Source organism: Taudactylus pleione, unplaced genomic scaffold (assembly GCF_031769625.1).
Source record: "Taudactylus pleione unplaced genomic scaffold, aTauple2 ptg000788l, whole genome shotgun sequence".
Classification (NCBI taxonomy): Eukaryota; Metazoa; Chordata; class Amphibia; order Anura; family Myobatrachidae; genus Taudactylus; species Taudactylus pleione.
The window spans coordinates 3,004,604-3,029,473 of record NW_028285190.1 but is presented as its reverse complement, the minus strand read 5'-3'; the positions used below and the strand labels follow the sequence as shown (position 1 = coordinate 3,029,473).

Sequence of the window (24,870 nt, the reverse complement as noted above, 5' to 3'; positions counted from 1 at the left end):
TCTTCAGTCAGGATTGGATCTCGGCTTACGCCTTGCATCTCTGAAGGTTCATGTGTCCGCCTTGTCCGTGTGGTTTCAACGGCGGATTGCAATACTACCAGACGTTCACACGTTTTTCCAAGGTGTTCTCAGGATCCAGCCTCCCTTTGTGCCTCCTGTGGCTCCTTGGGACTTGGCGGTGGTGCTACGGGTCCTGCAGGGTCCTCCGTTTGAGCCTCTTGAGGCGGTGGAGCTCAAGTGGCTGACATTTAAGACGGTTTTTCTTCTGGCAATTGCTTCGGCCAGGAGGGTGTCTGAATTGGGGGCGCTTTCCTGTCGCCCTCCTTTCCTGATTTTTCACCAGGACAGAGCGGTGCTCCGCACTCGTCCTGAGTTTTTGCCCAAAGTGGTCTCGAAGTTCCATATTAATCAGGAACTTGTTGTGCCAGCTTTTCAGTCCCCTGATCTTTCAGCTGGTGAGACTTCCTTAGATGTGGTCCGGGCGCTTAGAATTTATGTAGACCGGACGGCTTCGGTTAGGAAGTCTGATTCCTTGTTTATCCTCTTTGGTTTTCACAAGAGGGGTTGGCCTGCCAACAAACAAACGTTAGCCCGTTGGCTTCGTTCCGTTATTTGTGAGGCTTATGCACAGGAGGGCTTACCTGTGCCAGCCTCTGTTAAGGCTCATTCCACTCGTTCTGTGGGTCCCTCTTGGGCTACTAGACGTGGCGCTTCTGCTGTTCAGCTGTGTAAGGCGGCCACTTGGTCTTCAATTCAAACGTTTTTGAGGTTCTATGCGTTTGACACCTTTGCCTCTCAGGATGCATCCTTTGGGCGCCGGGTACTCCTTTCAGCACAGGAGCGTCCCCGCCCTTAGTTGTACTGCTTTGGGACATCCCCAAGGTCAACCCTGTGGACCCCCTATGGACCCTGACGTAGAAAACAAGAGATATGGTAAGAACTTACCTTTGTTATCTCTGTTTCTACGAAGTCCATAGGGTCCACAGGGCGCCCGCCCTGACGCACCTGGCTTCAAATGGGCTGTGTGGCTGGTCACCGGTTTTCCGTCTCCCATTTCTGTGAGTATGGTTTCTTGTGTGTTCCAGTCTTCCTTCTCTCTGTTTTAGTCTCCTCCTCCGGCCTTGGCTGCTTACCAACTGAGGTGCTGTGGCCGGGGGCGGGGTATAGAGGAGGACGGACCCAAGTGCATCCTGGGAGCAGCTAAAGCTTTAACTGCGTGGTGCCCATGGATCCAGATCCAGCTATACCCCAAGGTCAACCCTGTGGACCCTATGGACTTCGTAGAAACAGAGATAACAAAGGTAAGTTCTTACCATATCTCTTGTTTTTCTACAGGCTAGTCGCAGTTCTTCTTGGATGTGCTGTACCTGGGTCCCCCTGCATACCTCTCCCCTCTAGGTGGTCAGTGTATGTAGCACTATTACCTACCAGACACTGAGTCTGGGTAGCTGTATTATAGTGCCATTGTACAGGAGTTTTCTCTGCGTTGTATCAGACCTTGTGCTAGCGCTGTCTGTATTTTTTTTCACCTGTCAGCATATTCCTTTCCCTGTGACTTTTCCTTTCAAAACCCTTACAAGTGTTCAGGCTGTAATTTTTACCTCACAGTTATTGCATTTGTGTGGTGGGTCTCTTACGGGGTGTGCATTATTCACTTCAATATGTCTGCTAGTGATAATAATATGCAAAACTTTGCCTCTATCCTGCTGTCATGTAAAAGATTTAACGCAGGCATAGGGGGGTTTCCACAGCGGGCGGTTGTTCCCTTGCTGAGCCTGACTCCACAGGCTGTACCCGTTACAGGGTCTGATCCTACAGGGACTACAGATCTGCAGGACTCTCGACTTGGGGGGATATATCTCTCAGACTGACCAAAAGACCCTTCCTCTCCTCTCAATCTACACAGTATGATGACGAAGACGTGATGTCTAATGACTGAGAACTCCCTGAGTCTGACTCTGAGCCCCCTACTCGTGAGGTGGAGCATAAGTCAAAAATCTATATTCTAAGTTTGATACGGGCAGTCTGTGCAGCCTTGGTTATAGAAGACCATGAACCTCCAGCTCCCAGGTCAAGACATGCCCTGTTTAAGGAGGTAAAGGGGATCGCTGCAGTGTTTCCTATATCTGTTCAGCTAGTAGACCACCTGGAGGTGGCATGGAAAACTTCGGGAAAGCGTTACCAGCTCCAAAGGCGTCTGGCGTATGCTTATCCCTTTGCGGAGGAGTACTTTACCAAATATGAGAATCCACCGAAGGAGAAGTGTCCTGTGACGTTCTTAGTTAAGAGTGCCAATCTACCTATGCCATCCACATATTCCTTAAAGGATCCTACGGATAGGAAGGTGGAGATTTGTTTGAAATCCATGTATTCCCTCTCAGGGGCGGCCTCCAGGACGGCCACGGCTGTCTGCTGGGTAGTCACAGCTAGGATGTACTGGGCGGACTCCTTGGAGGAGTCTTTTTCTGCAGGTACTCCCATTGATTAGGTGACACTGGTAGGCAATCTCAGGGATTCAGCTTACATTAATGAGGCGGCCTTGGATATCGGCTTTTTGACCTCCAGGACTTCGGCGGCTGCAGTTTCAGCCTGTGGCTCCGCTCTTGGAGAGCGGATGCGAACTCTAAAAAAGGGTTAGAGTGTTTACCTTATAATGGTAAGGTCTTGTTTCGCCCAGATCTGAATAAAATTGTGGCAGTATCTAAGTCTGCGTGTCTGCCTTCTGCTCCTGCTGGGTCATGGACTGCGTCCTTTCAGCCTTACAGACCTCAAGCCAAAGGGTCAATCCTTTCCTAGGCCGTCAGCCCCCAAAAAGACTGCCAGGCCCGAGAAGCAAGCCTGGAGTACGAGACGTCCGGCTGCCAAGTCTGACGACAAATCCTCAGCCTGACGGGACGGGCCTCCCCTTAGGGGATCCCAGGGTGGGAGGCCGACTTCTTCAGTTCGTCCAGCGCTGGTGCCAGACCATTACCTCAGAGCGGAACGGGTTATTATTCAAATCTCTTTCTGGTTCAAAAGCCAAACTGCTCTTATCGATCTATCCTCCACCTCAAGTCCCTGAACAAATTTCTTTGGGTACTGTGGTTCAGGATGTAAACCCTGCGCTCCATTATACTAGCTTTGGAACCAGGGGATTTTATGGTATATTCAGGATGCTTACCTGCATATTCCCATTTCTTCGGCTCACCAGTGGTTTCTCAGGTTTGCTGTACTGCAACTACATTTCCAGTTTCAGGCTTTCAGCAGCGGTGTTACGGTGATTACTTTCCTAACTAATACCTCCCCCTAGTGCCGGCATGGTTACCGTTGATCTTCTGACTGGATACCTGAATTGAAATAGTGTTATGCTCTTTCTCTGTCTGTATCCGCTATGAGCCATTCTCTCCCTTTTTGGATGATTTCTGACATGTTTAGACCCTGCTAACCCAGTGTTCTCCTGCCACACGGCCACGATGTACTATGAAAGAATTGGCTAACACTAAGGTTGGCTTGTCACTATAAAGAGGAAGTTAAGTTTACGGGGCAGAGAAAAGCACAATTGCTCTCTATTGAATAGTGGGAAGCTGACGGACGAAATCCCAACCGCCGGCTCCCCAACTGTCTAATCCTGGCAAGGTACTAATGACAGGCGTCAAAATCCCGACGCCTGTCATTAGACCTACGCCGGGAGCGCGACACCCAGCATACCAATCGAAGGTGAGCAAGGCGCGGACAGCCCTGGGGGGGGGAGGCGTTTGGTTAGGGGCTCCCGGGGGGGGGGACACTTAGGGTTAGGCACCCCCGGGAGGGTTATGCTAGAGAAAGGGGGGGGGGGGTTTAGGCACCGCCAGGGGGGGGAGGTTCGGGTTAGGCATCCCTTCCGGAAGACTTCGGGTTAGGCTGCGGGGAAGGCACCACTAAGGGAGGGTTAGGGGATTTAATTAGGTTAGCGATACTTACCAAAAAGGACGATCAGGATTTTCACCGCTGTCTGGATTAGAACTGCCGGCGGTAAATCATACCGATTCCTGAATAGTAGGCTTAGCCTTTAATAACACATCCATAGAAGTCTTGCAAGGTGATATTTTTAGGTTTGTCTCTTTAATATTTATGTTGGACAAAAGCAAGCCTGTAGAACACGTGTGTTTTATGGATTTAGTACTGTTGCCAGATAGACAGAGATTTGAGATATTTAAAATGTTGGTATTTCTTTTATTTTTTTTCTTTAAATACCGCCTTTGCTACTTTTGCACATTTGCTTAGTAAATAAGTGGTATCTCTCATCAGGTTATGGAGTATCTCATTGGTGGAGATGTGAAGTCTCTTCTACACATTTACGGCTACTTTGATGAAGATATGGCAGTTAAGTACATCTCTGAGGTGGCGCTGGCCCTTGATTACCTGCACAGACATAGTATAATTCACAGGTAAACACAGCTCTTTCTCACTACTGCTATGCCTAAAATGAACATTAAAAAACAATTAGTATAAGACCCACGTGGCAGTCTGATCACTATGAGCAATTATCCTTAGAGATTGTAGCTCCTCCTAAGTTGTGTCCCAGCTCGTAATTGGTTTTTACCAGGGTGAAAAACCCGGCAATTGCGACCCGGGTTGAACCTTTCACATTAGAAAGGTTGATCAGCAAATTATGGGGTAAAAGTGCTTTACCCGGGAATTTGCTTTTCTGTGTGATGGGGGTCTGGCTAGAACCATAAAAACGACCCAGCGCTCAAATACCGGGCAAAAGCCGGAATTAAAAAAAAAAAAAAAAAAAATTCTCTGCGAAAGGGGTCTACACAATGATTTGCCAAAGCCGCCAATTGTCATAGGATTTGATTAGTTATGTTTTTATTAAATATTCCCTTTGGAGTGCTTAGTGGAAAAGTTGGCCATAGCAACCAAACTGACCCAGCATGCCGGAAGTATATTTTATTGGAGAAAAACAAACCGGGCAATGAAACAAATCAGTACCACACAAATAGGAGTACTTGGGGACTCTCCGAGCAGAAATGCGGTCTCGTCCATTTCAGTTAATTTAAAACGGACATAAATCTGGAATTTGGTGGTGGGTGACAATGTGTCAGTAAAACTCCCATAGTTCAAAAAACCCTTTGACTCATTATTCCTTTTGGAAGAATGATTTGAACCAATCCATGCGGAAGGCATAAAATAACTTAGTTATAAATAAAGATAAAGTTGGGGGTTTACTTTTAATCCATAGATGTATAATCATTTTCTAGTAACTGCAGAGAGAATCGATAGAAATTTGTCACATGTCCTAGTTGAATGGGAAAGCATGGAATTGGTACCCAGGGTACCCCATTTAGGGGAGAGGGAGACAAAATAACAGTGGGTATTGGAGTAATGTCTGACCTACCTCCCAAAGGGGATAAATCAGGGGGCATTCCCACATACAATGATGAGGCACCCTTTGCTTGTCATCTGGGGCAAGCATCCGAGTCCGGTAAATCAATCTTAAATTGACGCTGAGCCGATAAGTAGACTCTTAGTGAAAAATGTTGTAAAACATCTCCCTGTAAATACTAGGCGGCAAAACAGAATTAGAATATGACAAAGACCTCAAGACAGTATTCAAGGAAATACGTGACACAAATTCTAACCTAGTCTTAATGGACACACAATCTACAGGCATGTAATTTATAAAATGTGAAAATGGCCCTCCTACATGATTTGGGTAAACTGGGTCAAGAAAGCGCTTTATCCTGGGCATTAGACTGGTCAGAAGGTGAAAGCAACATAACAATAGAACTAGCGTAGCGTTGAGCCTGGTCTTGTGCAAAAACGTGTGTTCACGGAACATATTTGTCAATGAGCTATTGCATCGTGAGAGGGTGTTTGGAGGAGACATCGAGCAAGTAGCTGCCTTTGTGTATGCCAAATTGCACTCCAGATTTAGTGATCCTGTAACTGCCATAGAGGCAATTTCTGATCAGCTTAATTGCCCGTATAAATCTAGTTTGCTTGTAAGTTCACATAGACGAGTGTGACCCAGGATCAATTGCATGGGACTGGAGAGTAAAGTTGGTGGAACTAGGCTCTTACTATAACTTAATGTATGACCTGGCTGTGCACTGTACACTATTACTCAACTGCCAAAGAATATTGGCATGTTATGTTTCCCTTTGTCACTGACCTGATGCGCCCCTAATCTTACACTTTTAGATGAGGTACAAATGTTTCAATGTCTTAATCATCTGATCACATATAGCTTTATAATCTGAACAATTCCCATTTCTCTGTGCATTTTTAATTTCTTGGCAGAGTTACTGTATAGTGTACGTGCAAACATGTTTACTCTATTATGTGAATTAAAATACTGGTATATGCCATTTTAAATGTGTATTTATTGACATCTCCTTGAATACTTGTTTGTTTTTTGTTTTTTTTTAATTCCCATTTATTTTTATTTTTTTTATCCGCACAGGGATCTGAAACCAGACAATATGCTGATTTCCAATGAGGGCCACATTAAGCTAACCGATTTTGGGCTTTCCAAAGTCACCCTGAAACGCGGTAAGTATAAATGTTCTGTGCTCATTCCTGAAATGAAATAACCTTTCCAAATACAGGACTGCCTTTAGTAGATGGCCTAGTAGATTCCTGGCAGCTTCTGACCAGTTTAACCTGCAAAATTGTCATGTTCAAGTATTGGGGGTAAAGTACCTTGTTCGCTGGTTCCACTGACAACGGACAAGTTAATAGTATAAGCGTTGTCAGTTAATTGATGGTTTAGTAACCTACAATTGTACAGAAATATAAAAAGGTACAGTATGTAACACACAATGAAATAACCATATAAAAAATGTGGCATAAATAAAATTCTGGACTGGTCAGTAATAAAATTAGAACAATCAATAATTAAATGGCAATGCCCTACAACATAATAATTCAAAAAGGGGGACACCGTAAGCTCAAATCAGACACTTAGTATTGCCCTATACAATTTTGTTAGTAGGGTAATAAGCCAAATGGTTATCTCACCGTTAGTAAGAGTAAGCAGTCATTAGTCAAATCACCAGTTATCCAAGTTAAAAATTAGCTTATCTAAGTCAGAAATATGCACGGTCCCAAATAGATGAGTGAATTAGGTGGAGTACGGATAAATGGAGAGAAACACAGCCTGTTAGCATGCATGCAGTCCCAACCATATAGTCCTGTGACCATTCACTATAAGAGTTGTCTCCATACGTAGATCTTACTACTCTGCTGTAATAATCGCTCCAAAAGTGCAGAGTCCTGAGCTCGGCAATTCACTGCTCCTGTCACAATAGGGTAACAGGGACGATCTTATTGTGGTTCTGCTGCATCTTATAGAAGATCTTTAGAGCAATCTTCAAACCATGAGCAGCATAAAACCACATGGCCCTCCACTCCATACTCCACATGGCCCTCCACTCCATACTCCACAGTGCCCTCCACTCCGAATGATAAAATGCATGCTGTGATGTTGCTATCCCTATCTATTTACCCACCAATCTGCACTTTGTACATAAATGTTTGCAATACCAGTCAAACAAGATATGGTTTCTCTGTCATGGATCGATTATATATATATATATATATATATACTCTTGTAAGCAATGTCTGCTTTCTTTAGATAGACCAAAGCCTGGACAGATTAAGTTAAGTATAAAACATAATATTCAGCTTTGTATTGCCAGGCTTTGATGCACATCCATTTCTGAAAGTAAGTTGCTCCTTAAGTATAAAGGTAACCAAGTAGAAAAGGAGGCGTTCAACATACTAGCCAATCGGATTATAAGTAGCATTTCTCTGTTCAGAAACTGGATTCCAATGTCAGGTTAACATGTGCAGTGCCAAATTACACAAGCTGCCTAACACTATTTTTACAAGTGTTCCTCATTGCATGTAAAATAATAGACATACTGGTTCTTTCAGCATCAGAGATAATTGTTGCGTTTGTTTGTTTTTTGTTTTAGCTGAATATTTTTTTTCTTTTATTTTTAGAGCTTAACATGATCGATATCTTAACAACACCTTCAATGGCTAAACCCAAGCAGGATTATTTCCGTACCCCAGGACAGGTTCTTTCACTTATAAGCTCCCTGGGGTTTGTAAGTATTTATTTATTGTGAAATACATAATTAAATGCCTCATGAATAGCTGAATATTTTGGATGTACATTAGATATAGATAGAGAGATAGATAAAATATATATATATATATATATATATATATATATATATATATATTCTATATCTCCATCCATACATACATGCACAAAGTAGATCTGCAGGATATGCCTGTCTATATACCTTTATCTCAATACATACACTCATGTAAAATATATATATTTATATTTTCTCTCTATCACTAACTTACAAGTACTCTCTTCTGTGTTGTGCGCTCCCCCCCCCAATCAACAGAAATGGGTATAGCCTGGAGAGGACAGACTCTGGCCACCAAATGGTTACAAATTCTTTCCCTTCAGCCCAGGCCTCCCTCTCCACTATACCCTGCCCCCAGCCTTGGCTATTCAGTAACCGTTTTAGTTTCTTGCCAGGCAGGAGCGGGCACCATTGTAGGGGGGCTGCTATTAAGTGGTCCCCCCCAGTTACCTTTATTTTACCTTATTTTATTTGATACTGAAGGGTAGTCTGTGTAAGTCCTCCTAAAGTACTCCCTCACTGCTGCTCCAGCACGCAGCGCCGCTGGGTGCCAGAAGAGGCAAGGCTCTCAGGGAGACCGTTCGCTCCCTTCTGGCCTCCAAGATCATCATTCAGGCTCCCCCATCTTAAAGACGTACGGGTTTCTACGCTTTCCTCTTCCAGAAATCGGACAATTTGTTCCATCCCATTCTCAAAGCGTTGAAGAGATATTTGCGGATACCCAGGTTCCACATGGAGTCCTTTTTGTTCCATTATTCTAGCTCTGGAGCCAGGGGATTTCGTGGCATTCTTAGACATCCAGGATGCTTTTTTGCACAGTCCCATTTGTGTCGGCCACCAGCGCTGCTTCAGATTTGCAGTTCGATCATCACCAGTTTCGGGCCTTACCATTTGGACTGTCCACGGCTCCTCATGTGTTTATGAAGGTCATGATGGTCATGGCAGCGAACCTGCAACGCAGGCGTGTCAGGATCTTGCCTTATCTGGACAACCACCTTCTCTTGGCCCAATCTCTGGATGTCTTGGTGAACTTCATTAGTCTGACAGTGGCCCTTGTACAGTCACACGGGTGGATAATCAACTGGCAAAAGTCTTCGCTGACACCTTCTCAGGTGGTGTTACACTTAGGGGCCCAGCAGGATTCAACGGGTGTTCCTTCCGGCAGTCAAAATTCAGTCCCTGCAGTCCAGGGTTCGCACATTTCTCAGTCATCGTCGTGTGTCAATTCATTCCTGTATGCATATTTGGTTCCTTGGTCTCCATGTTTGATATGGTAGGGTATGCCCAGTTTGACTCCTGTCCTCTTCAACTGGAGATCCTTGGCAGATGGAACAAGTCTCATCTGCACCTCAAGCCACAGGTGGTGGCTACACCAGTCTCATCTGACTGGGGGACGCCCTGTTTGGATCCAGGACTGGGTCTTGCTTACCACTGACACCAGCCTTCGGGGTGGGGGGTGGTTTCCTGTCAACAGACGATCCTGGGACGGTGGACGGCTCCGCAGAGACAGTTGCCTTGCACCATCCTGGAAGTAAGGGTGGTTTTCAAGGCTCTTTGCTCAGCGCAGCCTTTCCTCCAGAGTCAGACAACGAGACAGTCATCCTCCTAATAAACCACAAGGGCAGCGCACAGTTGAGGCGTCATGAAAGAGGTTGGACGCATCCTCCACTGGGCACAGAATACTCTTCTAGCTCTGTCTGTATTCATGCCCGGTGTACAGAATTGGGAGGCGGACTTCCTGAGCTTCCATCTGCACGTCTTCCAGTTACTGGTTCGTCGTTGGGGCCTTGGCGTCTGCACAACCACGAGCTGCCGAAGTATTGCTCCTGCACCAGGGAAACCGGAGCTCTCCTGGTAGACGCTCTGGCGGTGTCGTGGATGTTTCCGCTCATCTACGTCTTCCCTCGACTCTCAATGATCCAGCGAGCTCTGTTCGAGTTGGAGGGCAGCGCGATTATTCTGGCGGCTCCGGATTTTTCCGTAGATGGTGTGGTACGCCAATCCTCTAGGCCTCTCCATTGATTCTCCTCTGCGTCTTTTATCTCCGCTTCCATCCAGACCTGGCTCGCCTCGCTTTGATGGAATGGCTCTTGAAACATCCGTCCTGAGAGTGACTGGTTTTTCCAGGATGCTCATCTGTGCCTGAAAGCCTTCTTCAGCTAGAATCTATCAACTCGTTTGGCGGCCATATTTTGTAATGTGCTTGACCAAGGGTCCCAGGTCATTCCGGCTCACGTGTGCTTTCTTTTCTGCAAGCCGGGTTAGACTTGGGCTTCGGCATTCATCATTGAAGGTGCAGGTCTCTGCCCTATCCTCTTTCAGCGGCAGATTAGACTTTTTTTGTTTGTTTCAGGGCGTCCTACATGTATAGCCTCTGTTTGTTCCTCCTGTTGTCCCATGGGATTTGTGCCTCGTTCTTCAGACTCTCCAGTCTGCTCCTTTTGAGGGTCCTGGGTACATTGTCTACATAAAGGGCAATTTTATAATAGAGGTGGCCAATATGGATACCTGATATGTCTGGGTTGTTATGTATGCGAGAGACTCAATCGTGTGAACAAATATCAAAGGCGATAAGGGGCACCCCTGCCTGGTTCCATTGGTGATCAGGAAAGCATCGGAAGAAAACCCATAAGCAATCACTGATGCAGAGGAGTTGTGGTATATCGCTACAAGGCATTTACAAAAAGCTCCCTGAATCTCCATACTCGCCAGTGTCTGTTACATAAGTGGACAATCAACTCTATCAAAGGCTTTTTCAGCATCAAGGGCCACCACCAGTGCTGGAAGTCTTCTGCAGTTATATACCTATATAAGATCTATATTCCTCCTCGTTGAGAGGAGAAGGTATGACCGAACCTAATCTTATCGCCAGAATTTTTGCAAATATCTTGATATCCAAATAAAGAGGTATATTGGTCTATAAATACTAGCGAATGTTAATTCGCGGACCACTTTCGGAATGATCACTATTTCAGCTGTACTGGTGGTAACGTCAAGCTTCTTGCCCTCCAACAGAGATTTGAACAAACCCATAAGCATAGGCACCAGGGGAGGAGAAAAGTTTTTGTAATAGGGAGCGGTGAAACCAGATGACATTGGGGTAGTTGTTCGTTTGAGGGATTTTATAGCCCCATCTATCTCCTCAGTAATTACCTTGTTAAGAAACAAGCGTTGGGAGTTGGTTAATTTAGGAAGATGGCAAGTGTGCAATGTGCTTATTATACAGCTGAGCTTTACTCTCAGTCTAGTTAATTATAATGGTGATGGAGACCTGTTTGTCAATGACACTTTAATTCCAGTGAAGTAGCCAGGATCTGGTAACGTGCTTCTCATACACGTGTGGCCTAATCAGTATTCTGAACATCCTGATGAGACCAGGCATCATTAGTGTGGCCGCACAGTGATCGCTAACATGGTCAAATGCGTCATCGAGTGAATTTGCCTTCTGATCCTAACCACTACAGTGCATAGTAAAAACAGGAAGAATCCTATGAGGTTCAGAAAGTTTAGAAACAAAATTTAACTGACTCATCGTAAAACCATGAATTGTTCTAATGTTTCAAAATCATAAATTAGACTGTTATTTCTACTTCAGGTTCCTTAGGGTCCACAGGTGACCTTGGGGTATAGGTGGATGATGTAGGCATCGGGCACCATGCAGTTAATTTCTTTCCCCCAGGATGCACTGGTCCCCCTCCATTCCCCGCCTCCCAGTCAGGGCATTACTCAGTTTAGTGTGGTGCCCCGGTTGGGGAGCACCGGGTTTTGCAGGGGGGCTATCAGAAGAGCCCCTGCAATTTGGAAAAGTTTTGCTGACTGGAGTCAGCGGGATTGAGCGGACGGCCCTGACAATCCAGTGGAAGTCAGGACCGCCGTTCCTATCTCGCCCCCCCCCACCGCCAGCCGCGTCCCGGCACAGAGTCATGAGTCTCGGCAGGGGCAGCGTGTCCCTGCTAGCGGGACATGTCTGCTCCCAGGGCTGCAGCGGGAGTTGAGGTAAGACTGCGCGCGATATCCCCGGACGGGAACCACCGCAGGGGACGCGTGGCATTCGGCCCCCCATACCCCGGCGTCCACTAGGCCACCAGGGACAAGTTACCGCCGGGCTCTGGAGGAGGAAGGGCCCGGCGGTTCTCAGCCTGGCCGGGGAAGATGGCACGCCTACACAGCAGCCGTCCCCTCCCCCCACTCAGCGCGCCTTTGCATTGTTCTCAGGCCATGCTGTAGTTGAATCCTCTTGCAGGCACCACCCCCCAGCAAACATTTGGTGGCCATTGTCTGACTCCCAGGTAGCGGTGAGTAGCTGGTATCCTGTGTCCACCTACATACTTTGTTTCCCGGATCTGGTATGTAGTTGCAGCCTTCATTAACTCTTTTGGTTTTGAAGTTGATTTGCAGCACTTTTAACCCTTTCAGCCTTCAATGACTTTAAGGTTGATTTAAAGTGCCGGGTAGCACAGAGTTTTTCTCTTGCATGGTTTGTGACTGTTTGCTAGCATCTGAATGTGTCTGCTTTACTTTCTACTAAAAATATTGCTGTACACTGTGTTTCTGTTTAACCTCTGACTTGCTGTCCAAGTCTGGTTAGGTAACAAACAGTTTCTGTGTATAGTGTTGTTTGTACTCCTATTTACACAGATATACCTATATATCCTTTAACAAAGTCCAGCGGTGAGGTTAATACCCGGGTGTCTATCCCCGCCTTGCAGTCTTGTGTGCGCTGTGCTGCTGGCATTGGGGAGACTGATGTGCTGCATGAGGTTTTATGCGGCAGGTGTTATATCTTTCCAGGTCCCTCTCCGGTCCTTAGGACTGTGCAAGAACCCCCGTGGACGTACTTTGCTCAGGCACTGCAGACGCTTATGGTTCGCATGGTTGTGACCCCTATGCTCCCCCAAGTCTGCTCTTCACAGCAACCACTGGTTCTGGCTCCTATTCCACACATCCAGTTGGTATCAGGTCAACCTGTCTGCGGGCTCTGACCATGGATCCAGGACACCTAGGGTGCTGGCAAAATGGCCTTCTGTGTCTCCTCGCCATCCATATGTGGACGAGGATGAGAGGTCGTCAGAGGACGATGGGGTGCTTCCAGAGTCTGACTCGGAACTATCCCCAAAAGATGAGCAGCACAAGTCCAGTGTCTACATTCCGGGTCTGGTCCAAGCAGTAAAAGAGGTGTTGGTCATTGAGGAGGCAGATGCTCCTCCGGCTGTTAAATCTAAACACCCCTTGTTTAAGAGGGTTAAAAGTTCTAAAGCCATTTTCCCTCTGTCATATCAGCTAGTGGATCATCTGGAGGAGGTGTGGAAGGCTCCGGCGAGGCGGTTCCAGCCGCAAAAGCGTCTGGTCAATGCATACCCCTTTACTGAGGAGTACTTCAAGAAATGGGTTTCACCTCCTGCAGTGGACTCCTATGTAACACGCTTAGTTCAGAAGCGCGACCTTACCTATGCTTTCCATTGCTGTCCTTAAAGGACTCAACTGACCGGAAGGTCGAAAACTGCCTAAAGTCTGTTTACTCATTGTCAGGAGCAGTGGCCAGACCATCTATGGCTATCTCTTTGGTAGCTAGGGCCGTGGAATCCTGGGCAGATCTGTTGGAGGAGTCCCTGTTTCCTGATGCGTAAGAGGACCAACTGTCCCTGGTGGGCAAGCTACGTGACTCGGCTACCCATATGAATGAGGCAGCTCTGGATGTCAGCTTGTTATCCTCAAGAGTGTCAGCCGCGGCTGTCACAGCATGTAGGTCCTTATGGCTACGTTCCTGGAGAGCGGATGCGGACTCTAAGAAGGGACTGGAAGTTTTGTCCTACAAGGAGAATGTGTTGTTTGGCCCAGATCTAGACAAGATCGTGGACGCTTCAGCAGCGGCCAAGTCGGCTCGTCTGCCATCAGCCTCAGTCCCCTCTGGTTCCCGAACTCCCTCCTTTCGGCCCTACAGGGAGCAGACTAGGCTTAAAGGCCAGTAATTTCCCAAGCAGACGGCTGTCAGGAAGACTGGCAGACCCAAAATCACGCTTGGAGTACAAGGCGTCCAGCCTCTAATTCGGACAACAAGTCCACAGCATGACTGGACGGGCCTCCCTTTGGGGGACCCCACAGTGGGAGGCCGACTACTTCAGTTTGCCCAGTGATGGCATCAGACCACAACAGATGCCTGGGTAAGGGAAGTGGTTTCTCGGGGCTATGCCCTCTCGTTTCGCAGCTGGCCCCCTCACCAATTCTTCCACTCGGACGTCTCCAACAAGGACATAGCCTTACTGATACAGGAAGCGGTATATTCCTTGCGCAAGGCGGGAGTGATTGTCCCAGTACCAGAGCCCCAGCTGGTCATGGGGTTTTATTCCAGCTTGTTTTTGGTGCAAACACCAAATGGGACTTACCGCCCTATCCTGAACCTGAAGTGCCTAAACAGGTTCCTCAGGGTTCCTCGTTTCCGGATGGAGACACTATGTACTATCATACTGGTTAAGGAACCGGAGGATTTCATGGTATCCCTGGACATGCTGGATGCCTATCTGCGTATCCCTATTGCGGCTTCACATCAACTGTTTCTCAGGTTCGCAGTGCAACAGCAACACTTCCAGTTCCAGGTGTTACCCTTTGGCCTATCCACGGCCCCTCGGGTATTTACAAAAATTATGGCAGTAATGGCGTCCCATCTGTGGCTGCAGGAGATCCGCCTATTACCATATCTGGACGATCTGTTGCTCCTGGCAGGATCTCCAGAGGTACTTCTCCATCACCTCCAGATGACCATCTCGGTGCTTCAGTCGCATGGATCATAAATTGGGAGAAGTAGTCTCTAACTCTGTCGCAGAGGATGCTGCACCTAGGAGCTCTATTGGACTCACAACAGAAAAGGATCTTCCTGATATCAGACAAGATCTCGGTCTTACAGACGTGGGTACGCAGATGTCTCCACAGTCACCGGGTCTGTAGCAATGCAATTGCTGGGGTCGATGGTGTCAATGTTCGACATGGTGGAGTATGCGCAATTTCATTCGGGGCCTCTACAGACACTGATCCTTGCCCGATGGGACAGATCACCTCAGAAATTGAAGGCACAGGCAATAGTGCTCTCCCCGTTAATCAGGTTGTCTCTGGCTTGGTGGCTGCAAATTCAGCATCTCACCCAGGGACGCCCCTTTTGGTTACCGGACTGGACTCTACTGACAACGGATGCCAGTCTGCGGGGTTGGGGTGCAGTGTCAGGTCCCCACTCCTTTCAAGGTCGGTGGACGTTAGAGGAAGCCGTCCTTCCAATCAATATATTGGAGCTGAGGGCAGTGTTCCTGGCTCACAAGAGCAGGACACATCCTACAAGGAAATCCTGTGCAGGCGCGGCCAGACAACGCCACGACGGTGGCGTACATCAACCACCAGGGAGGAACTCCAAGTCAGACGGCCATGCGAGAAGTGTCCCGCATCCTGACATGACCAGCAGATGGCCTTCTGCCCATATCGGCAGTGTTCATACCTGGAGTCCTCAATTGGGAAGCGGACTTCCTCAGCCGTCACGACGTGTATCCAGGGGAATGGTCTCTTCACCAGGAGGTGTTCCAACTCCTGGTGTGGACAGATGGGGCTTTCCAGACGTGGACCTAATGGCCTTCCGACACAATTACAAGCTGCTAGTGTACGGATCAAGGACAAGACACGCAGGAGCTCTGCTAGTAGATGCTTTGTCGGTCAGGTGGACCTTTCGGTTTGCGTACCTTTTTTCCTCCGGTGTCCCTTCTTCCTCGCATACTCAAAGTTCAAGCAGGAAGGAGGCAGGCTCCTACTGGTGGCTCCAGTGTGGCCAAGGAGGCACTGGTACTCAGACCTTCGGGTCTGTCAGTAGACACTCCGTGGTTGTCACAGGGTCCCCGCCTTCATCCAGATCTGGGTCTGTTTGCTTTGACGGCATGGCTCTTGAGGCATCCCTCTTAAGGTCAAAGGGCTTCTCTGGTGCAGTGGTTAACACCTGGTGAGTGCACGGAAGCCAGTCTCTGCCAGGATTTACCACAGTGTGGCACTCCTACTTGCAGTGATGCACCCCTAGAGGGTATGACCCTCGGACGTTCAGGATTTCCAGGATACTGGCTTTACTTCAGGCAGGTCTGGACCTAGGACTCCACCTGGCTTCACTGAAGGTACAAGTCTCGGCCCTGTCAGTGTGGTTTCAGAGACTAATTAATAAGAGGTGGTATCTGAAATTATTCACCTCAGGGTGCGCTCACATAGACATAAGGATACATGTAATACAATAAAATATTTTATTAAAATTACACAGTATTAACATATAAAAAACATTTATAAATCAGCATCTAAATGGCCATTCTCACATGTTCATCATAATGGATCAATTATAGCATGTGTGAACAATCAAATGTCCACCTGTATAAATAAGTATATTGATCTCCTTTAAGGTTGTAATTATGTCCAAATAGAGCAATATTGCACTCACGTCCCGTCAATAATTGTACTCCTTATTAGGGGGGGTAATGAGATTTCCAAAGCAAGTTTCAGCTGTTAAATGTCCACTCCCTGAAGTTTGCCAATCAACACTCTCTGCAGCCAACCAACAGGTGATTCAAGGTAGCTATTTCAAAGAGGGTGAAGATTTAGTGGTACAGTCTCGGTATATTTACCCAGCTCTCCTCTCCCTGACGTCTGTAGGGGCAATGCTGGTCCGAAAATGCTGCTGTTATCTTGCTATTGCAAAGGTGTAAAATCCCTTTCTCTGTATGGTTGCAGGGGGATAGATGTCTGTGTGTGCTCTCACCTCACACAGCAGGTTCCTGTTCTCACTGCAGAGCCACGGCTTGGGACAGGAGACAATACTGTAATCCGGATATGTGAGAATATCAAATCCCTATTAGTAGGGATTTGTAGTAGGGAGTAGTGCTTCAAACTCGCCCTGGTTTCCTTCCTAAGGTAGTGACAAGTTTCCACATTTATGAGCAAATTGTGGTTCCAGCCTTTCTTGGGCCGGGTCTTTCAGCAGGGGAGGCCTCTTTGGATGTGGTGCGAGCCCTCCGAATTTATGTGGACCGTTCTGGGTCATACAGAAAGTCAGACTCCCTCTCTTTGTTTTTTTTGGGTTCCATAAAAAGGGCCTGCCACAAAGCAGACTTTAGCACGATGGCTTTGTCTGACTATTTCGGAGGCCTACTCTAGGGAGGGTCTTCCAGCCCCGCTTTCTGTATCTGCTCATTCTACGAGGTCTGTGGGCCCTTCGTGGGCAGCTCGGCGTGGTGCCTCGGCTGTCCAGCTTTCTAAGGCGGCCACCTGATCTTCAGTCCAGACATTTTGTGAGGTATTATTCATTTGATACCTTCGCCTCTCAGGATGCTTCCTTTGGGCGGCGGGTCCTCCTTTCTGTACAGGTGCATACCCACCCTTAAGGGGAACTGCTTTGGGACATCCCCAAGGTCACCTGTGGACCCTAAGGAACCTGAAGTAGAAAAGAGGAGATATGGTAAGAACTTACCTTTTTGTTATCTCCTTTTTTACGAGGTCCTTAGGGTCCACAGGGCATACGCCCTGTACGGTAGATATGGTGTTGTCTGGTCTACAGTCTGTCTCCTTCCTAGCGAGAATGTGATTCTTGTATGTTCCAGACTTCCTTCTCTCTCACAGTACTCTCCTCCGGCCTCTGGCTTGCTACTAAACTAAGTAATGCCCTGGCTGGGAGGCGGGGCATGGAGGGGGACCAGTGCATTCTGGGGGAAAGAAATTAACTGCATGGTGCCCGATGCCTACGTCACCACCTATACCCCAAGGTCACCTGTGGACCCTAAGGACCTCGTAGAAAGGGAGATAACAAAGGTAAGTTATTACCATATTTCCTCTTTTAAAGGGTTAATAATGAAAATTGTTTCTGGACACTGCCCCAGCGGTCTCATGGCATTTGGTAAGAGAATGCTGCACTAGCTTATGTTATAGTTTCATCTGCAGTACTGTAATTCATTAGTGGCTGTTGCTGTTTCACACATGTAAAAATCTGATATAAATAAAATTATTTTTAATTGAGCTTTTGTTTTTCATAATTCTAGAACTCTCCAGTTCGGGGGAAGATGCAGCCATGTGCCTCCACAGTGACTCCGGCCCATAATAAGACTACAGAGGAAAACCTTACTCCACCTATTTTAATGAAAAATAAAGAAAATTCAATGAAAGTCAATAAGCTCCTCATTTCATGTAAGTGTGCCCTATATTATTCCCAGCGCTATCCCTTGTGCTTGCAGTTGCAACATGGAAATATATATCCTGTTTTAATTGAAAGATAATTCCACTAACTAAGAACTTTGGGCTGTAAGTGAAATATGTTAAATAGGAAAATTTAACTTACCTGCGCTCCCCCCACAGCCCAACCAGCGCACTGATCAAAGGGGATGCCCATTGCGGAGGTTTCCAAATACATATCCTATGTCACTTTGCTGTACATTAGCACTGCTGGCTGTTGTCAGTGCGCCTTTGTTTTTTCCATGGAGACACCGGAGAACACAGAGTAGAGTAGTTTGGGCACTAAATAGATAAAGATTTACGGGACAGGCCCCTCCCCCCCTTCCCTGAACTGCTGGTTATTTTTAGTGTCCATAGGAGCTGTCCACATTTTTTATTTTATTTTTCAGTTGCAGCTGAGATTTTATTTTAATTTTTTAACTTCTTCTGGCATCTGGTGGTGGTGCTGCAGACACAGAGCTCATGCCGCTTGTCCCATCTGCGAGACCTGCTATGGTGTCCAAAGCTCTGACGCCATAGTTAGTAGCTCCAGCTAGTTCCCGGAGCACGGGATCTCAGAAAAGCGGCTCCCCACACCAATTGGACAGTGGCGCTTCCCCCCTCGGTGGAGGAGGTCGCCAGGGAGGGCAGCCCGGTGCTCCGTGCTCTCACTAGACCACCAGGGACTAACGAGTTGCAGTGAAAATGGTGGGTGTCCCTGGCGGTCAACCTAAGGGAGGAGCCTTCTCCTGTTCTTTTCCCACCCTTTGACGCGTCCCCTAATGCACGTAGCCTCCCAATGGTTTCCTCACTATCCCTCAGAGACGCGGGGAAGCCAATTTCATTAGGGCTCTGCTAACAGGCAGCCGGTTTGAGAGTCCAGCTCTTCCTTGATACCTCGCAGCTGGTGCCAGGTCATAGTTTCTGTGTCCCTACCTAGGTGTTGCTGTAGCCTTATACAGGCTTTTTTATTTATATTCTTTTGTGCTATACTTGACTTCTACTCTTATGGGCTCAATCCAAATAGCCGTGAAAGGGGCGAGTTGCTGTTGCCTATGGAGCTGCGAGCAAAAATGTGCGAGACCTGTGTGAGACTGGACTGCCAGGGGGGCGAATTGCGGTGCCGTTGTTTCTATGTGCAAAAAACGTCAAATGGTCCCACACCGATTTGTATTTATTGATTCACAGAAACCAGAGGTATTTTTGGGTCTATTTGAAGGATTTTAGTATTTCCTCATAATATATATTTTCGTTTCATATATAAAATATGTCTATGAGGGTGCTATTTGACAATCTTGTAAATAATATATCAAAGAACACAAGGCAAGATTTTAACGTCAGATGCACTTTTAGATCCAATATCAATATTCCTTCAAAGATTCTCTGGAAAAATATATCTAAAATATTAAATTTCTACTTCAGGGTCCATAGGGGTCCACAGGGTTACCTTGGGGTATAGCTGGATCCTGGATCCTCGGGCAGGAGCAGCCCCCTAAAGCTTTTTTTATTTTTTTTAACTAAGTTAAATTTATTTTATTTTTACTTAAGTTTTTTTCTCCAGAGCAGCAGCGATGGGCTGTCTGTACAGACGCCCACGCTGCCGCTCCTTCTCCCTGCTGGCGCTGTGACGCCAGCACTGAACTGGGGATCGCAGCGGGGGAAGCCAGAGTCTGTACTAGCCGGACTCTGGTTTCCCCCGGGACTGCTGCCGGAGACGCCGGGGAGATCAAGGCAAGCCGCGCACCGCTGATTAGCGGCGGTGCGCGGGTTCCTTTTAAGCGCAGTCCCATGCCCCCGGTCTAGGGGACAGACCGGGGGCGCTAGCGGTGGCGGCGGGCTCCCCCTCCATTGGAGGAATACCCCGCCAGACCACTAGACCACCAGGGTAAATAAACGGCAAGCGGGATGCCGGCAACCCGGGGGTTAAATTTGCTAGCCAGGGGAGGAAGCCTTCCCTGTCTAGCGGCTCCTCCCCTCAGCTCAGCACGCCTTTCAGCTAGTAGTCTGGCGTCGCTGAGCTGCAGATACTCGGCCACTCCTCCTCTGAGGTCTCCCCCAGCCATTTTCTCTGTGGCAGCGCAGATACTCTCAGGGAGCACGCGGACCGGTCCCCCTGTGTACCTCTTCCCTGCAAAAGGACAGTGTACACAGCACTATAGCCCTCACAGACACTGAATCTGGGAGGTTGATTGTAGTGGAAAGGTGCAGTGTGTATATCTTCCTGCATGGTATGTGACTTTTGCTAGTGCTGCCTGTCTCTGTCTTTTTTCTACTTACTGTCAGCCTATACCTATCCCTTTGCTTCTCCTACAAGCCCTACAGGTGTGCGGGGGAAGGGTGTTTCTACTGACCTCACTTATATAGATCACGTATTTGTGAGGTCCGTCACATACAGTTGTGTGCTACTCAGTGCCATATTGTGGGCTGTTGTCCAGCACACGGGTGAGTGCGCACGTTTTCTTCCTAAGTCATGTCTGAGGAGGAGATTGAGCACTCCGGGGCTCCGGTATTGTTCTCCTGCAGGCTCTGTTCTGCAGGAGTGGATAGGGAGGATTTGTCACAGGACGGCCTGTGCGGACGGTGCCAGGCGCTCCCTGGTATGTCTAAACCTACTATGTCGCAGGAGCCACCATGGGCGATGTTTTCCCAGGTGCTGGTGTCCATCGCGGACCGTCTGTCGGTCCCGACTGCCGCCCCTACTAGGGCGTTGCCCCAGCCTGCCATCCCCCATTCCCCCGGGTGTCCCACAATTATTGCAGACTCCCCCGGGGTCTCAGCCTGTTGGTCCCTATGCGGGGTTGCCAATGTATATACAGTCCACCCCTGTGGCGCAGCAGGCTGTGGTGCCGTTTCAGGCTCCTGGGGCAGCTCCTCCACCCTGGGTGGATTTGCTTTCCCACACTGTCCAAGATTTGGCGGCAGCATCTTCGGCTTTTCAGTCGATGTTGCGCAGTGACGTGCCCTCCAGGGCGTCTAAACGCACAGTTATGGCGCAGGCTGTGCACTTTTCGGACTCTGAGGGGTCCTCGGATGATGGTGAGGTGCAGGATGACTCAGCCTCAGATGCCTCAGTCCAGGAGGTAGACACTAAGTCTTCCATCAATGTGTGGGCTCTGGTTAGGGCGGTGCGGGCCATTCTTCTGGTTGAGGATGAGGCACCCGCTCCCAAGTTGAGGTATCCTAGTTTTAAAAAAAGCTAAGGTTCCTTCTGCAGCGTTCCCCTTGTCTGATCAGTTGACTGATCACATGGCGGTGGCCTGGCAGACGCCAAGTAAGCGATTCCTGCCACAGAAACGCTTGGCGTCCAATTATCCATTTCCGGAAGCGCATTGTAAGAAATGGGAAACTCCGCCTGCGGTCGATTCCCATGTAACACGCCTCATCAGGAGTGCTAATTTGCCATTGCCATCTATATCCTCGCTGAAGGATCCTACGAACAGGAAGGTGGAGACTTGTCTAAAGTCTATTTATTCTCTCTCAGGGGCTGTAGCCCGGCCGTCCATGGCCATCTCCTGGGTGGCCAAGGCCATTGAGGGGTGGGCCAACGCCTTGGAGGACACGTTTACGGATGAAACTCCGGACGTCCAGAGGGCGTTGTTAGGACAGATGAGAGATGCCGCCTCCTACATTGGAGAAGCATCTTTGGATGCTAGCCTGCTGACCTCTAGGGTTTCGGCGGCAGCAGTGTCTGCTCGCAGATCCTTGTGGTTGAGGTCTTGGAGAGCAGACGCGGATTCAAAGAAAGGCTTGGAGGCCTTACCTTTTAATGGGGAATTACTATTTGGTCCGGACCTGGACAAAATAGTAGATACCCTGGCAAAATCCAAGTCAGCCTTCCTCCCTTCAGCTGCTACACCTGCTAAGGTCCGGAGCTCGGCCTTTCGTTCCTTTCGGGTTCAGAGCAAGGCAAAGGGTCAGTCCTTCCCGAGGCAGCCCGCACCCAAGACCGCCTCAAAACCAAAGAAGCAAGCCTGGAGTGCTAGGCGCCCTTCTTCCAAGCAAGAAGATAAGCCTTCTGCGTGACGGGACGGGCCTCCCTCTGGGGGACCCCAGAGTGGGAGGCCGACTTCTTCAATTCGCCCAGTGCTGGCACAATACCACCACGGATGCCTGGGTGCGAGAAGTGGTCTCCCAGGGGTACGCCCTGTCTTTTCGGCACAGGCCGCCTCGCCAGTTTTTTTGCACAAGTCCTTCTCAGGACAAAACCAAGGCCTTGCAGGTTCAGGAAGCCGTAGAGGCCTTGCTGACGGCGGGGGTCATTATACCCTTACCACAGTCTCAACGTGGGATGGGGTATTACTCTACGCTGTTTCTGGTGCAGAAACCCAATGGCTCTCATCGCCCCATACTCAATTTGAAGTCCCTGAACAGGTTTCTCAGGGTTCCCAAATTCAGGATGGAAACTTTGCGTTCCATCATTCTGGCGATGGAACCGGGGGATTATATGGTCTCCCTGGATATCCAGGACGCCTACCTCCATGTGCCTATAGCAACATCGCACCAACTGTTTCTGCGGTTTGCTATTCTCCACAACCACTACCAATTCAGGGCTCTACCCTTTGGCCTCTCCATGGCACCAAGGGTATTTACCAAGGTGATGGCGGTCATGGCGGCTCACCTTCGGAGCCAGGGGATACGGTTGCTACCGTATCTAGATGACCTCCTGTTGCTGGCGAGCTCCCCGGAGGTACTGATCCAGCATCTCCACCTGACGGTCGCTTGTCTACAGGCGCATGGCTGGTTGATCAACTGGAAGAAGTCCTCCCTCATCCCATCACAGCGGATGGTTCATTTGGGGGCCCTGCTGGACTCTCGTCAGCAACGGATTTTTCTGACTCCAGAGAAGGTCTCCTCCTTACAGCTGCGGATTCACAGTTGTCTGAGCAGTGGCAGAGTGTCGGTGCACTCAGCGATGAGAGTTTTGGGGTCCATGGTGTCGGCATTCGACATGGTGGAGTTTGCCCAGTTCCATTCCAGGCCCCTGCAGGGGCTGATTCTTTCGGAATGGAACTGATTGCCACACAGGATCCGCTCTCAGATGCTGGTGTTGTCCTCAGAGGTGCGTCTGTCCCTAGCCTGGTGGCTGCAGACTGCTCCTCTCCTCGAGGGGCGCCCCTTTTGGATCCCGGAATGGGTTCTGCTCACGACAGATGCCAGTCTCCGGGGTTGGGGGGGCGGTGACAGGCTCCTTGTCACTTCAGGGTCGTTGGTCGGCAGAGGAAGCAATTCTTCCCATCAACATCCTGGAACTGCGGGCAGTATACAGAGCCCTGCAGTCGTCCGGCACCGCTCTTCACGGAAGGGCCGTTCAGGTGCAGTCAGTCAACGCCAGCACGGTGGCGTACATCAATCACCAGGGAGAGACTCGCAGTCGAGCTGCGATGTCGGAGGTGTCCCGCGTCCTGGCTTGGGCGGAGCGCTATCTTCCAGCTCTCTCGGCAGTCTTCATCCCGGGAGTCCTCAATTGGGAGGCAGACTTCCTCAGCCGTTACGACGTGCATCCCGGGGAATGGTCGCTTCATCCAGAGGTATTCCAACTACTCGTGGACAAGTGGGGGCTGCCAGAGCTAGACCTGATGGCGTCCCGTCACAATCACAAGCTGCCCGTGTACGGGTCAAGGACAAGGGACGCAGGCGCAAGTCTGATAGACGCGCTGTCGGTGAGATGGCTATTTCAACTGGCTTACTTGTTCCCTCCGATATGTCTGCTGCCTCGGGTCCTACGCAAGTTCAAGCAGGACGGAGGCACACTGATCCTGGTGGCCCAGAAGGCCGTGGTACTCCGATCTGCGGAGCCTGTCCATCGACGCTCCGTACCTCCTACCTCAACGGCGGGACCTGTTGTCTCAGGGGCCCTGTCTTCACCCGGATCTGGGTCGACTATCTTTGACGGCGTGGCTCTTGAGACAGCCGTCCTGAGGTCTTGGGGCTTTTCTAGCTCCGTTATTACCACCATGCTGAGGGCGCGCAAGCCTGCTTCCGCGAGGATCTATCACAGAGTGTGGCACACTTACTTTCAGTGGTGCGAGGTCAGAAAATATGATCCCCAGGTGTTTCGTGTTTCGCGTATTCTGGCTTTCCTTCAGTCGGGTTTGGACTTAGGATTACGTCTTTCCTCACTGAAGGTGCACGTGTCTGCTCTGTCGGTGTGGTTCCAGCGCAGGATTGCTGCTATGCCGGACGTACACACCTTTTTCCAGGGAGTTTTAAGAATCCAGCCTCCCTTTGTGCCACCTGTGGCCCCGTGGGATTTGGCGGTGGTTCTTCGGGCCTTACAGGGTCCGCCTTTTGAGCCCTTGGAGTCAGTGGAGCTCAAGTGGCTAACTTTTAAGACACTTTTCCTCTTGGCAATTGCTTCTGCCAGGAGGGTTTCAGATTTGGGGCGCTTTCTTGTCGTCTCCCTTTTCTGATTTTTCATCAGGACAGAGCGGTGCTTCGCACTCGTCCTGATTTCCTGCCTAAGGTGGTTTCCAGGTTCCACATTAATCAGGAAATTGTTGTACCAGCCTTTCAGTTGCCTGATCTT

At 48.9% G+C, this 24,870-nt stretch overlaps 1 protein-coding gene across 1 annotated transcript in view; it reads left to right on the top strand.

Annotated features, from left to right (window-relative positions):
- MASTL (microtubule associated serine/threonine kinase like) overlaps nt 1-24,870 on the top strand; it is a 68,127-nt gene that overhangs the window by 11,886 nt on the left and 31,371 nt on the right. The window contains exons 3-6 of the mRNA XM_088457821.1: nt 4,267-4,406; nt 6,428-6,516; nt 7,972-8,078; nt 18,176-18,320. Coding sequence (XP_088313947.1) covers nt 4,267-4,406; nt 6,428-6,516; nt 7,972-8,078; nt 18,176-18,320 — 481 coding nt within the window. The remainder of the gene's footprint in view (nt 1-4,266; nt 4,407-6,427; nt 6,517-7,971; nt 8,079-18,175; nt 18,321-24,870) is intronic.